Genomic DNA, 14,552 nt, shown 5'->3' on the forward strand with positions numbered 1-14,552 from the left:
GGTACCGCACATCCTTACCGACGCCAGTCGTGCAGTCCGTGTCGCCATCTGTCAATCACTTTTGCTGCTACCCCGACGTAAAGAGTTTTTGACTGATCTGGTTACGGGAGATGAATCATGGATTTATTATGAGAACGATACACATCGTGCTTTTTGGCTGCCTCGAGAAGAAACGCCACCAACTCAACCGAAGCTGAGTCAAAAGAACCGCTTAAATGTTTTGCTTTGTTGTTTCTGGGACTCGCAAGGCATGCTGTTTCATGAACACGATGAAACTGTAAACGCTAACAAATATTCAACACAGCTCACCGAACTATCTTCTGCTATCAAGAAAAAACGACGAAGACGAGCCACTGTAATTTTACTACATGATAACGCTCGACCTCATGTCGCATCTACCGTTCGCCAACAGCTGCAGAACTTGGGCTGGGAGACGATACCCCACCCACCTTATTCTCCAGACCTCGCACCATCAGACTTTCATTTGTTTAGAGCCCTGAAACGACATTTGCGGGGTAAACAATTCAATGATTTCCATGATGTACAGGTGGAGTTGAACAACTTTTTTGAGGCACAGCCATCAGAGTTCTGGGCGAAAGGCATCCAAACTTTGCCGGATCGTTGGCAAGAAGTCATAGATGCTAATGGTGATTACATCATCGACTAAGCTTTTTGTATTGTAATAATAATAAAAAATATAAAACGTAAACCAAGTGTCTCATTACTTTTGTGCCAACCCAATATAACCATAACGATTACCCATGCGAATTAAAATATAGGATTCAAAAGTCGCAATTAGATGCTAAGACAAATCTTTGTAAAAGTAAAGAAATAAATTGGACCCTTTATATTTAGGCCCATATAAGGTAGTTAAGGATATACAACCAAATGTAATCATTTTAGATAATAAAAATAAGCAAAATATATTGCACAAAAATAGGACTAAGCCATATGTTTCCTAAAAAAAAAAAAACTCTCTATTATGTATTTTTTTTAAATGAAGAGGGGGCGTGTGGTGTATGTGTATCTATTGATATATATGTCATGTATCATCCATGTATTGAGTAGTCTGTAAGTTGAGTTTGAACAATAAACACATGTAATCGAGCTCCGTATTTTATTGTTATTCCGCCAACCGTACACGACAGATAAAGAGATAAGACATGACAAAAAGACGAATGGCGGGTGACGAATAAGTAGTTAGTCAAGTAGTATTAGCAAGGAAGCTAGGAAATGAAAAATTTGCCTGACTTATTTAAGTCTAGATATATGAAACTATATTTTTGACTAAGAGCTGTAAATACTATATCGCAAATAAGGAATTATGAATTATGAATACTTGGTGCTATCAACCCTGCCCATGGGTACAAGTTGTAAAGGCGTATGGTGTTCTGTTTTTGTAGCGTTAAGAACAGTTTCATACAAATTTAACTGGAAAATTTAAATCACTGTCTTCTTGAAACTTAAACTCAAGACCTCTCGATATCTCACCCAATGCAGATTTTTTCTCTTGCAGACATTACTGCTTGTTTCAAAATAATTAAGCGTCATACCACTTTATCTTCAGCATTTCTATCAAATTCTGAATACAGAGCAACGAAAGTACAAATATCATAATTTTCCAGGGCCATGTGTGGCTGGCGTGGTGGGGCTGAAGATGCCGCGCTACTGCCTGTTCGGGGACACCGTGAACACCGCCTCGAGGATGGAGTCCCACGGCGAGGCCCTCAAGATACACGTCAGCCCCAAGACCAAGGAGGTGCTGGACTTGTACGACTGCTTCGACTTGGAGTGCAGGGGAGAAATCACGATGAAGGTACCGTATTCATCCTCCTCCTTGCGTTATCCCGGCATTTGCCACGGAGCCGCTTTGACAACTAATCCCAAGATTTGACATAGGCACAAGTTTTACGAAAGCGACTGCCATCTGACCTTCCAACCCGAAGGGTAACTAGGCCGTACTGGAATTAGTCCGGTTTCCTTCACCGAAAAGCGACTGGTAAATATCAAATGACATTCCGCACATAAGTTCCGAAAAACTCATTGGTACGAGCCGGGGTTCGAACCCGCGACCTCCAGAGGACACCAGCGCTTTTGATGAAGTTACCGTATTATATCTTTATATTTAACCTTATATTACAACCACATCGATTGTTGACTGAATGTTACATAACTTTTTTTTTTCAATTATGACATTTAAATTGTTACAGGGTAAAGGTAAAATGACGACTTATTGGTTACTCGGCGAAAAAAAATCTGAAAATCCTCAAATTCATAGCTACGATGATTTAAATGGAACTGAAAACACTGCAAATAATCCAAGTATAACGTTTCAAGGACCAGATAGCCCTGCAGCCCACTCCATCAAAAACCGTCAAACGAGTCCTGAATTTAAAAGTAAGAAAGAAAAGACGCAAAATTCAAAACCAACACCTCTCGAATTATTAAATGAACGAGACCGTATAAAGCATGAAATTGCAACATTTGTAGCAAAAGATCTGATTAACAATATTGATATAGCAGTAAAAGAGTTCAGGAAGTCTCAAAGCGCGAATTTTGCAGCAATGATGGCTGTCCAAAGTAAAACAGTTTGTAATGGAAACGACAGAGGCCTAATTACACCAACGTACGATAAGGAACTCGTCATTAGCAAAGGTAAGGTGCGAGATGTCGTCAACCGTTTCAACAACAGTGTCGGTAACGATACTAAGATCGGTAAACCGAAATCGATCAAAGCTGAAGACTGAATTGCATGAAATAAAGCAACGCCTAATTCCCTTGCCCGGTCCAAAATCTTTTTTTGTTTATGAAGAATCTTTAAAAATATTAATAAGAGTTTAGCCAATGTTTCTATGTAAGCGTTACCAGAGTATTTTGTGCTAAGCACATTCCATAGTCTAGTCATTATTGAATAAGTATGTCTCCGATGAGATTATTAAAATAAATTAGTTACATGGTTGCTATTTTATAATTTTTAATAGTAGAAATCTCTTTATTTACAATAAACATGCATTAAAAGACCACATTACAGTTTAAATGGCTTGCGGCCAGAGTAATTCCGAATTTTAGAAATTGAATAATATAATTAAATGTTAGTAGTTTTAGAAAACACACGGTATTTAACTATTACTTGTAATGAAATTTAGGTTAAAAAATCAATCGCAAAAGCGATTTATCAGAAAGATGTAGTGAGAAAAATATGTGTGAATAAGAAAACCTTAGATCTGTATTATACACTTAGACCCTATAGTGTTTTTACTGACCTTTTATACCTCTGTATCTTCTTTATCCCTGACTACTCTCTAGGAAGTGGTTGGAGAAATGAAATATTTTATACTTAACGGAAATAACCGTTATAGAGCTTTCTAAACTAATTGAGGCAGAGACCAATTTTGTCAATAAATGCCCCAATTTATTGAAATATTGATAGAATTATGGTAGAAATTTAAACAAATTATTTATTTGCAATTTTTAATAGAAATATTATACTCGTAATATAAGAGCGCATCGGTTTAACCCTTCAAAGCTTTTAGGTAAGAATTAAATAAGAATGACAATGCGATTAGGACAGTATTTATTTATCTCATTTCTCCAACTTATAGCGTATAATGAAAATAATGAATGAACTATTTAATTAAATTTAAGTGTTGATAAGTGTTGATATTGTAAATTCAGGCCTCTAATATCTTTCATAATAATTTGAAAAATAAGTAAGTATAACAAGGCCCTTCGAATGATTGTTTACGCTTATAACCACAGGTTTTAAAACTTTGTTATGATTTAATTTATTATCTTGTCGTATTTTAACTAGATTTGAGTCCGTAGCCAAGAGTACAATTGTTTACGCTCTGAAGCGTATTGTAATTATCTCTCTTCACCGCTCTTCTTTATCGGTTCGGTGCGACCTCAGAGCAAATAATACAGTCGAGTTCATAAATATGTGAAAATTTTTGACCTTATTGCAACGAATAAAGATGAAGAAATGTACACATATTTTTGAACTCGACTATGCATACTAGAGAGCGGACGAGCCTCCGGCGGACGTGTCGCAGTTTTTAGCTCATTGATAAACCAGTTGTCGTTGTGTGCGTGCGTGAAACACGAACGCTGGTAGTTTGCGCGTACAGCGACTTGGAAATGACCCGCAAGTATTAGGCAATAGCCCAATAGGAGCGTCTGGAGCGTTCATCTACAAGTGTGTGGGTTCAAGAACTTCACACGTATTCAATACAAATCCCCCGACATGTCCGATCTCCTGCTTTCCTGAGCATTTCTTTTTTTTTGCCACTTTTATGAAGTGTGATATTTTTGAAAAAAAAAAAATGCTATTTCTACTTAGAATTACTAGCTTTTTCAATACTAGTTGTTAAAAAAATTGTCCCATACGATTTTTTCTTATTTTGTTACAATTTTCCGTACATGTTGTATGGAGTAACAAAAGAGGAAAGTAACAAAAATGTATGGAAATTCTGGGACACTTTTTGTCTCCCAGTGAGATTGAAAGTACTGATGATTCTGAGTACAATTGACCTAAAATTCCCTAAAACAATCAAAATTTTTTTATTAGCAAAAAAAAAATGCTTTCCTATATCTGTGGGAGCAACACAGATAGCTGCGTATCATCAAACAGAGCGTTAATAATCCTGCTCTTGGCTACGGGCCTTGATGTAATTAAAATGGTTTGATTGTGATATTATTGTTATGGAAGTACAACTTGTTTACCAGAGATGTGAAGAGATTTATTTATTTTTAATGTGATTGTTTCTAGTCCTCAATACTTGTAAAGTATAGTTTGTTGTCGAGGTTTTATAATATGAATAAAAAATCGGTAATTATTGTAATGTTTTTTCATAATCATTTTCTTTAATATGTACCTACTTTTTTACAGGATACGCGGCCAGAAACACTATATTATTATCCAAGACGGTGTAACATGAGGAAACCGAAAGATTTTAACGCATTTTTGAGGTTAAAAGGAGGAAACATTTTTTATAAAAGTTTAAGTAAATTTCATAAAAAACCTTTTGTTTTATTTTCTTTTTAAGTTTTTGTAAATATATTTCACCTTAAAAGTAAATGTTATCCGTAAACCCGGCACCTGAAATGAATCTTGTAATTTTTTTTAGAAACCTACTTTTTGCAATGTGTTACGTCACGTCTATCAATAAGGATAGTTAGATTAATGACATCGTCGCCATCAAAAAAATAAAATTAGTTTTTTTTAAATAGTAATAACTCTGAAACTAGTCGAAGTCCACTAAAGCTTATTGACATTTAGTACGAATGATATCTTGATCATAACTACGCTGTTAAAAATATTCGGTTTCTTCATATTACACCATCTAAGGTACAGGCCGTTACGTATACAAAATGAACAAAAACAGCGTAAGTACAACAGCGTATAATAGTTTAAAAGGTTATAATAAATTTAATGAAACACTTTACAACGTAACAGCCATTTAGGGGATTTCAAGTAAATATACAGTAAGTAATATTGACCTCGCTTACACTGTAGGGTTACCTCTTCCCAAAGAAGACCTAGTATATTCATATTATTCATATTCATATTCTTTATTTGTATTAATCATACATTGTCATGGTTTCATACATTCATAGTACTTAGGTATTAAACAATAATAATTAGTATTAGTAGGTATGTCAGAAATGTGTACAGTAAAATTTAAAAATAAAATTTAAGAATAAAATTTAAAAATAAAATTAGTTATCATTTTAAACATTGAACATTTCTTATTGTAGGACTTATGATAAGATTAAACTGACAAACAACGAGCGGAAAAATAATCGTCCAAGTAGCGTCCATTCCAATTCCAATACGTCAGGGTAATGTAAGATAACAATAGGAACTACCCTTCCATGAATTTTTTAATCGAATAAAATGCTTTCTGGGTTAGGAAACACTTATATCTTATCATGCCACAAATTTTTAATATAAACAGTAAAATATGGGTCTTCCTTAATTCCTACTACCTAAAATTCTGAAATATACATTTTGCAGCTGGAAATCCCTGGAAGTATAAATCCCTGTACCTAATCAATATTTCAGATATTTTCGTGTGAAGGACGAGTTGACCCATTAAATGCGAGTGAAAACCCTGTTCATATCACAGCCATATCAAAAGCAATATGGGCGCGATGTACAGGCGATATAAAAAGAAAGTGGCTATTAAGGAGCCGTCCCCACTAATAGGCATTCCGGAACGGTACAACCATAAACTTTTTACTTCTTAGTGAGCTACTTATTTCTAAATTGCTCTTGAAACGAACTTCAAATTCAGTAGGTATCTATTGTTTTTGTTCTCGTATTTTAACCCCCGACGCAAAAACGAAGGGGTGTTATAAGTTTGACGTGTCTGTCTGTCTGTCTGTCTGTCTGTCTGTCTGTCTGTCTGTCTGTCTGTCTGTCTGTCCGTCTGTCTGTCTGTTTGTCTGTCTGTGTGTGTGTCTGTCTGTGGCATCGTAGCTCCCGAACGGATGAACCGATTTTGATATAGTTTTTTTTGTCTGAAAGCAGAGTTATATTAAATTTTATTCTTGACAAAACGCTGCTGATTAGCTAGACCAATTTATGGTGGACAGGTAAGTATTAAATTATTAAGATATTTATCTATACATTACATAACATTAAAAAGGGTTTGAAGAATTATGTGTTTTAGAGAGTGTGAAACTACTGAAATTTCACTGGCCACTTTTATGGCATTTTTCGTATACAGGATGACATGCGACGTAGCACTGCGTATCTAAAAAGGGCCCATTTACACGGTGCGAGAACTTCAGTTAAACTTTCAGTTGCATAGCAGACGGTTGAGGGTTGGTATATACAATAGGTAACTTTCCTTTCTTTAAAGTAAAACATTGCACGAAATAAAGCATCAAATAATTAAATAAAATAGATAAGTTGGCCGTCACGTCTCTCAACTCGATATTAATTCCAAATTGACTAATCCAATATAATGAACACGAAGCGTAAGCGACTGTAACATATGAGTGATGTATTCGTCGTATTCGTTATGACAGTTCTTGAAATAAGCTGATTTTACTAGAAAGAATCAAATACGGCAATGTAATGAAATCGTATACGATTTCCCGCACTGTAAGCTTAGCCCCAAACTAAGCAAAGCTTGTGTGGGTGCTAAACTACGATATACATACTTAAATATATAAATACATACTTATATACATAGAAAATATCCATGACTCAGGAACAAATATCTGTGCTCATCACACATGGCAGGGTTACTACCGACTGAGCCAGATCGGTTGTACGAGTATATATACACCGTGTTTCACTTAACACTAAAAACCTGAAAACAGTTTGTTCAGAATCGAGAGTAGAATCGATTGAGCTATATCTTGATGGGGGTAATATTTTTATTTAAATTAGTATGATTAGTTATTTTTTATGTGCCCTTTCTATTGTACTCGTAATACAACATTGTGTATATCGCATTGCTAGAGGTTGTTTACCTTTTTTCAGTATTTAGGGGTATTAATACTGGCCGGTTACTTGGACGATTATTTTTTCCGCTACTAGTTTGACGTTGGTTGTCAGTTTAATCTTAATGTTTATCATAAGTCATAACAAATTGAACTCGTACCTAATTACAACCTTGTCATTTTGAATATTGAGTTTATTTGCTTACTGCGATTACCTGTCCAATTTGAAGTTTACTGTGACAAAGCTTTAAAGTGTTTTACAGTGACATCTTAGCTGTCTATTGGTAAACCTTATGTCGTTGCAGTAACGTACACAAATAAATAGTCTTATGGTTTACGATGGTAGTTAGCAATTATTTTATTGAGTGTAGAGCTAAAAGTCAAGTAGAGCTGTACAGAAAATTAAAAATTCAATTAAAAAAAAAGTAACGATCAGATTAAAAGATGAATACTCTAGATGAGTTTAAAAAAATAAAAATCAGTTGGGCTGTCTGAGGTTTTGAGTGATACCGGAAACACCGTGTATATAAGTATTCATTTATTCAACCTGTTTTGGATCAAAAATATTTGTCATCGATCTCATCATGCATTTTACTTTGTATTCCTTTCAGTTTTTGTATACCTTAGCATGGCCGAGATGAATCACAGGCAATAAGGCCGCGCGTAAAGGCCACGGGAAGTGGCCATTACGCCGCGACTCTCCTAATGGCCGTTTTACTTCAACATCTACCCCCGACAAACCTATATGCCAGTAGTAGAGGAATGACTCAATTTATCATAAGTGTCAGCTGTAGTGGGAAACAACCTTTCTCAAGTTTACTTGGAGAAAAGAACTGCGTGCGTAGCCGAATGCACAAACGCTCACGAAACGAAACGCTCGTAGCCAGCCAGACTACCTTTCGCGGCGTTTCGTTTTCGTTTCGCGTCGTAGAAATGCCATTCGGTTACGGGGCCTGGAAAGGGTTAATGTGACCTAAGAAATAGAAGTTTAAACCGTTTAATTATGGTACCACGTCGCGCGTACAACGTAAACATTCCTGTTTATGTTAATTAAAAGGGAACATAATTGTATGAAGAAGCTGCGCGCGCTCACTCTTGCGGGATTAAACGAAAACAATACAATTACTGGTTTGTTTTGGATAATTTAATTTTTGGTGAATATAATGTTCAACACTAAAATGGTTAAAATCGAGAAAAAGTAGGTAATAACATTTACATGTATACGAGCGAAAATGAATTCCTACTAAGTACTGTACTAAGTTTCTGTTTTTGCTAGTGGCTTATGGAAGATCAGGCGCATAAAATAAGTATTATCTTCCTAGCGTTATCTCAGCATTTGCCACGGCTCATGGGAGCCTGGGATCCGCTTTAGCTACTTATGCTCTGTTAGGTACTTATTCTTAAATTACAAAATACTTTGTAATCTAGTAATGATCTTTAAATGAACAAGGTACAGAATAAAAGTGTGTTACAGATGTATTGCGAAAAGGGTTTCCTTCGGAAACGTTCGTATTTGTCATGCTAGTTCAGTCAATGTCAGTACATCTTGTACTGACACTGAATGAAATAGCATGACACGTTCGTACATTTCCGTAACAATTCGAAGGCAAATCTTTTCGCACTATATCTGTAGCTATTGTTACATTGACGCTGAAAACATAAAACCTTTACATGTCGCAGTTTTAAACTGCATTTCCTACTTCACCCAATACCTACTGAATAATTTATATTGTTCCCTCGCCCGTATCAGGAGCGCACTGGCTTTATTTGAAGTGCGGTAAATCATGGCTATGTACTCAATGGGAGTAAACGCGAAAAACGCGACACTCACCTAGCCAAAGTGACACTCATTGATGCTGCATAATGAATACTGCGATAAAATAAAAACATGCAGATAAAGCTTGTCCCAGAAAAAAATTTCGTTTATACAAGCAGCGATTACGTTAAAACTTTCAATCAAAATGGTTTAAAAAATATTGTCGTTTGTAAGTTACAATCCTATATTACAATACAATACAATACAATACAATACAAATCCACTTTATTGCACAACCTCAGAAATGTACATAGGAACACACACATTACAATAAATTTTATTACAGAGGTAAACAACAGGCGGCCTTATCGCTAAAGAGCGATCTCTTCCAGGCAACCTTTGGGTAGTGGAAAAATGGTATTCATAACTTTAACTAATTAGGAGGTGCAAAAAAACTAAATTAAAAGTAATTAATTGTAGCTAAAAAGCCTACATAATACATATAATACCTACACATACATATACATACATACTACTTACATATTATATACCTACATACATATATTATAATACATACAATATTTCGTGCCAAACGTGTAAGTGGAGAATTTACAGAGACACTAATGAAGGGACAAATAATAGTCTTTCAGATGGGATTTAAAAGTAGCAAGGGATTGAGCGCGTCTCAATTCGACAGGAAGAGAGTTCCAGAGCCGAACAGCCCGAAAAGTGAAAGAAGAATTGTAGAATTTGGAAGAGGAAGGAGGAACAGAGAGAAGCAAGTTTTGTGAGGATCTAGTGGAGTTTAAATAACTGAACTATATTAATAGTTATTAGAAAAAAAAAACGAAATAAAATACATTTTGAAAGATGTCGTCTTCCCAAGAAAAGTTGCACGAAAATATAGCGTACAAACACGTCGAATATGGAGGCAATAACTACGAAAAAGTAGCGGAGGAGCTGAATACAGGCATAAGAACCATTCAAAGGGTGCTTAAACGATTTAGGAAGACTGGTGGGAAGTGCTGGCCTGGAAGTGGTCGTAAGAGAGGATTTGTAGATAGAAAAACTGAGAAGAAACTCATAGCGGCTTTGCAAAGAAAACCAGCCCTCTCTGTAAGGAATTTGGCTAAAAAGTTTATAACTTCGAAGTCTACTACAGTGCAACAAGTGAAGAAAATTAATCACATAAAGTCTATTAAACAAATTAAAATCCTGAATAGCAATACCAAGCAGCAAACAGAAGAGAAAACCAGATCAAGAAATCAATATTCAAAACTAATCGCAAAAAATACTGTACTCGTATTGTTGTGCATGACGAAACGTAAAGACAAGACAAGACACACCTAAACAATATAGGTATAACCGGCAGTTCCGCAGAGCTTGCATGGAAGAAAAAGAGACAGTTAAGCTTTTTTTCCAGAGAGATACTTATTTAGCAACTTATAATATTGCTAGGTTACGTAGAGGACCTCGTTTTTATTACGCAAAATAGATACGATAACTAACTAATCGTTGACGCTACGTGACGATAGAAACGCAGTCTGTCTCTGTCACGCCACTACAGAAGAGCGATAAAGAGAGCTACGAATCGTAAGCGGCTGTAACGTTGGCTAGGTGCCCCCGGGATTCCAATATCCTGATTCCATTCTTCAGAAGCAATGAGTCACATGTATTTTATACCGTTTTGAACATACGATCTACAGATCCTGGAATACTTATATTTCCGGCTTTATAGGCGTATTCATAACAGATGTCCCGGAAATAAATCAAGCCAACACAAATGTAACAATGTATTATTTTAGTCAACAGGATCCTTCTACTTGTTGCTTCATAAATTGAAAATTAAATACAGAAGACAGAAAATTTGAGTCGACAATGTGTGGTGGTGGTGGTGTACCTCTTAGACACACCTCGGACACTGGCGGTCAAATATATGAAAGAGGCGCGTTCCTAGCACACAGTCTAAGCTCGTGTAGGTGAACGCGTACTATGCTTGTATGAGTGACATATGACAGATCGACTGTTCGCGTTTTTGACAGGCGGTAACTGTGAGGTACCCGAGAGGGGGTGGGCGGCACTTTCAGCGGGGAGCGGGAGTGGCTATACTGTACGATAGTACTCTTTATTATACTGTGTCTTAGAGTAGCTCCCTATATGTAAATACATACAAACAGTGCTTAGATTCATTTAACGGAGCAATGCTGTTCCGGATATCCGGAATGTGTATTACCATAAATTAAATATAACAAGATCATACCATCCCATACATTAAAATGCGACCGCCTAAGACCACGCTTACACTCCACCACACATAGATGGCGCCACAAAAAAAATGTCTTGTAGCTTTCGATTATACTTGTAGATGGCTGTTAGGGTCCTACTGGGACTTATATAAATAATAACGCGGACTGTATCAAAATAGGCTGGTTTATTCCGCCTTAATTACAGCTTCAAATCCCGGCCAAACAGTTATAAAATTAATTCGGTATTCGTCCGTTGCCGGTGAGGTAGGTAAAGGTGAGTGTGTGTGCCGCGCGCTGCTCGCAGGCCTGCCGCGATGACGTCGCGATCGCCCGCCGCCCGCGCGTCTCCTCCCGTGCGTATGTCGAGTACTCAACATGCTATCCGGCTCGAAGGACCAATGTTAGGGTCCTACTGGGACTTATATAAATAATAACGCGGACTGTATCAAAATAGGCTGGTTTATTCCGCCTTAATTACAGCTTCAAATCCCGGCCAAACAGTTATAAAATTAATTCGGTATTCGTCCGTTGCCGGTGAGGTAGGTAAAGGTGAGTGTGTGTGCCGCGCGCTGCTCGCAGGCCTGCCGCGATGACGTCGCGATCGCCCGCCGCCCGCGCGTCTCCTCCCGTGCGTATGTCGAGTACTCAACAATGGCGTTAAGTGTCACTTTTGGCATAGATTTACGGCTCGGAATTGACACTTAATGCCAATCTACAAATTTAATAATCGGTGGCAACAAGGCATTTTTTGTGGCGCCATCTATGTGTGGTGGAGTGTAAGCGCGTTCGTAGGCGGTCGCATTTTAATGTATGGGATGGTATGATCTTGTTATATTTAATTTATGGTATTACGTAGGTGGCTGAAGTGGTAGAAGTGATTGAGTACAAAATAATAATAATACTTAATAAAAAACAAACACTGTTATCTTTACAAAACAATTTCTTTTGTATGTAAAGTATTAGCTTCGTAATTCTTATGTGCAATTAAGGAAACTATAGGTCTGGTTTTTTGTTGCTTATTTTCTGTTATTTCTTGTATATGACTGTTTGTTTCTAAATAAAGAGAAAAAAAAAAAAAAAAAAAAATAATAATCTTCGTTATACATAATTAAATATATTTAAACTTATACGATTTCTGAAATGCAGAATTTATACCATAAAACGTAGCCAGATAGTTCCATTATCATAATGGCTTACAAGTAGTCTACACGCTTTGCAAGCGCTTGACGAGGTGACCAAACGTAGTCGAAGCTAGAGTTCGGGAGACCCAAAGTTCCGCGATGAATTGAAAGTTCTGCGTTCCTTTCCTTGCAAGTTGGTAGCTCCTAACTACCTACGTATAATGAAATTCATCAGGCATCCTTCTCCTGTAAATTTGGCTCAAATTATGTTTTTCATACCGCAGTATTAGCTGTTTGATGTTTCATTTGCTGGAAACCCTATTTAAACAGACGTTCTCACCATGTGACCCAGTTGCAGACATCTGGAGCGTTATTCTTAAATACGATTTTTACATAAACCTCAAAATGATATCAAAAACTCATTGATTCTCTGTGCTCTCTTGCTTAATGTTTTACAGTGTACGTGTGAGCGTGACTGAAGGTGAGCGGATATTCATATTGGATTGGTATTACGTTAGATCGAATTTTTCGTTTATGAATGCAGTCCCTACCAGAGTCTTACCACCGCTAACTTTATTACCGCCCGAGACGTTGCACATTTAAAGCTATTCAACAACTCAGCGTTATTAGATTTGTAACTTAGTAGCACTAGCTACTCGGTCTTAAACTCATTTAGTTAGTAAACTGGTGTGTGAATGTTTCTCTGTGTTACTCGCTAGAACCTGTACAACTAACCTATCATTGAACAAAGTAGCTTCGTCAAGTTCGATATAGCCGGGTTAATTTTGTGCACGCAAAATGTATTTGAAGAACAACACAAATATTTTTACATGTTTCTGTTTGGCTGGTACTGTCAACAGTAAGGTGAAATTACTTGTTATGTAAAATAAATTTAATAATTTCTCTAAATTTTAACTTTTTATATAAATCATTTGATTTTATTCTGCTAGGTCGAGTTTTGTATCATCACAGTATGAATCGAGGAAGCCTAAAGAAGTTTGGGTTTGTATGGGGAATCAATAATGAGCGCTAAAGCCTGCGGTGTTTCCGGACCGATACGACCTTCAAATCTTCAAGAAAAGAGCGTACACCCATCTTAAAGGCCGGCAACGCACCTCCAACACCTCTGGTGTTTCGGGTGTCCATGGGCGGCGGTGATCGCTTACCATCAGGCGACCTGTCTGCTCGTTTGCCTCCTATCCCATAAAAAAAAATACGTTTAGAAGAAATCGAATTCTACGTTTAGTTAGAAATTATACGAGAGACATACCCATATTAAATCATCAGTAAAAGATGTAAAGGCTTATATGGATTCTTAAATAGAGAGCAAACTTGGCATGTTTTTGTAAAGTCATTTTCATATTTAAAAAAACAGCCAGCTAACATAATAAGTAGGTAAGTCATTTTAAATTAGATGCTTAATAAACGTACTCAATACTATTGTAGTACCTACCTATGTAGTTATTATGTGAGTTTATGCCTACTTCCCTAGTAAAAAAAGATTGTATAATCTTGTTTCGTCTGCCATTTTTCTAAACGACTTCCCAAAGGTGTTGAAGCCCAAGTCACGTCTCTAACATACGGCTTAAGTTCGGCAGTCCGTCTGTTGGTCGCAAGAAATGGACTCGGAATTCTAGGCATAACCTTCACCACTACACATTGAGCCTTCTGATTTATGTAGTACAGTTGAAAACGATTTGGTGGGAATATCCCAAAGGTAACACTCTGGCACTTTGCTGAATTCGGTTAGTAAACAGATGGCAAGTGACATTTTGCCGCTACGGACAACTTTGTTGAAGTTATTGCGAAAATCCTGATTCAGGTGTGTACCTCACTAACAAGAAAGTTCGCAATCAGCCTTTGATATTGATGATCATTGATATTGACTGTGTGGCAAAATAAAAACTAAAATGGAACGTTGAGGGCGCTGACCACAAGGCTTCAAATATTGTCATTTAATATTCGTCTTTTCAC

The 14,552-nt window shown here is 36.7% G+C and overlaps 1 protein-coding gene across 1 annotated transcript in view; it reads left to right on the forward strand.

Annotated features, from left to right (window-relative positions):
* LOC125226565 (atrial natriuretic peptide receptor 2-like) overlaps window positions 1-4,366 on the forward strand; it is a 93,106-nt gene extending 88,740 nt beyond the window's left edge. The window contains exons 8-9 of the mRNA XM_048130569.1: window positions 1,626-1,816; window positions 2,211-4,366. Of these exons, the coding sequence (XP_047986526.1) occupies window positions 1,626-1,816; window positions 2,211-2,747 (728 nt within the window). The 3' untranslated portion in view covers window positions 2,748-4,366. The remainder of the gene's footprint in view (window positions 1-1,625; window positions 1,817-2,210) is intronic.
* Window positions 4,367-14,552: the final 10,186 nt, after the last annotated feature.

The sequence above is a fragment of the Leguminivora glycinivorella genome, chromosome 1, assembly GCF_023078275.1.
Source record: "Leguminivora glycinivorella isolate SPB_JAAS2020 chromosome 1, LegGlyc_1.1, whole genome shotgun sequence".
Classification (NCBI taxonomy): Eukaryota; Metazoa; Arthropoda; class Insecta; order Lepidoptera; family Tortricidae; genus Leguminivora; species Leguminivora glycinivorella.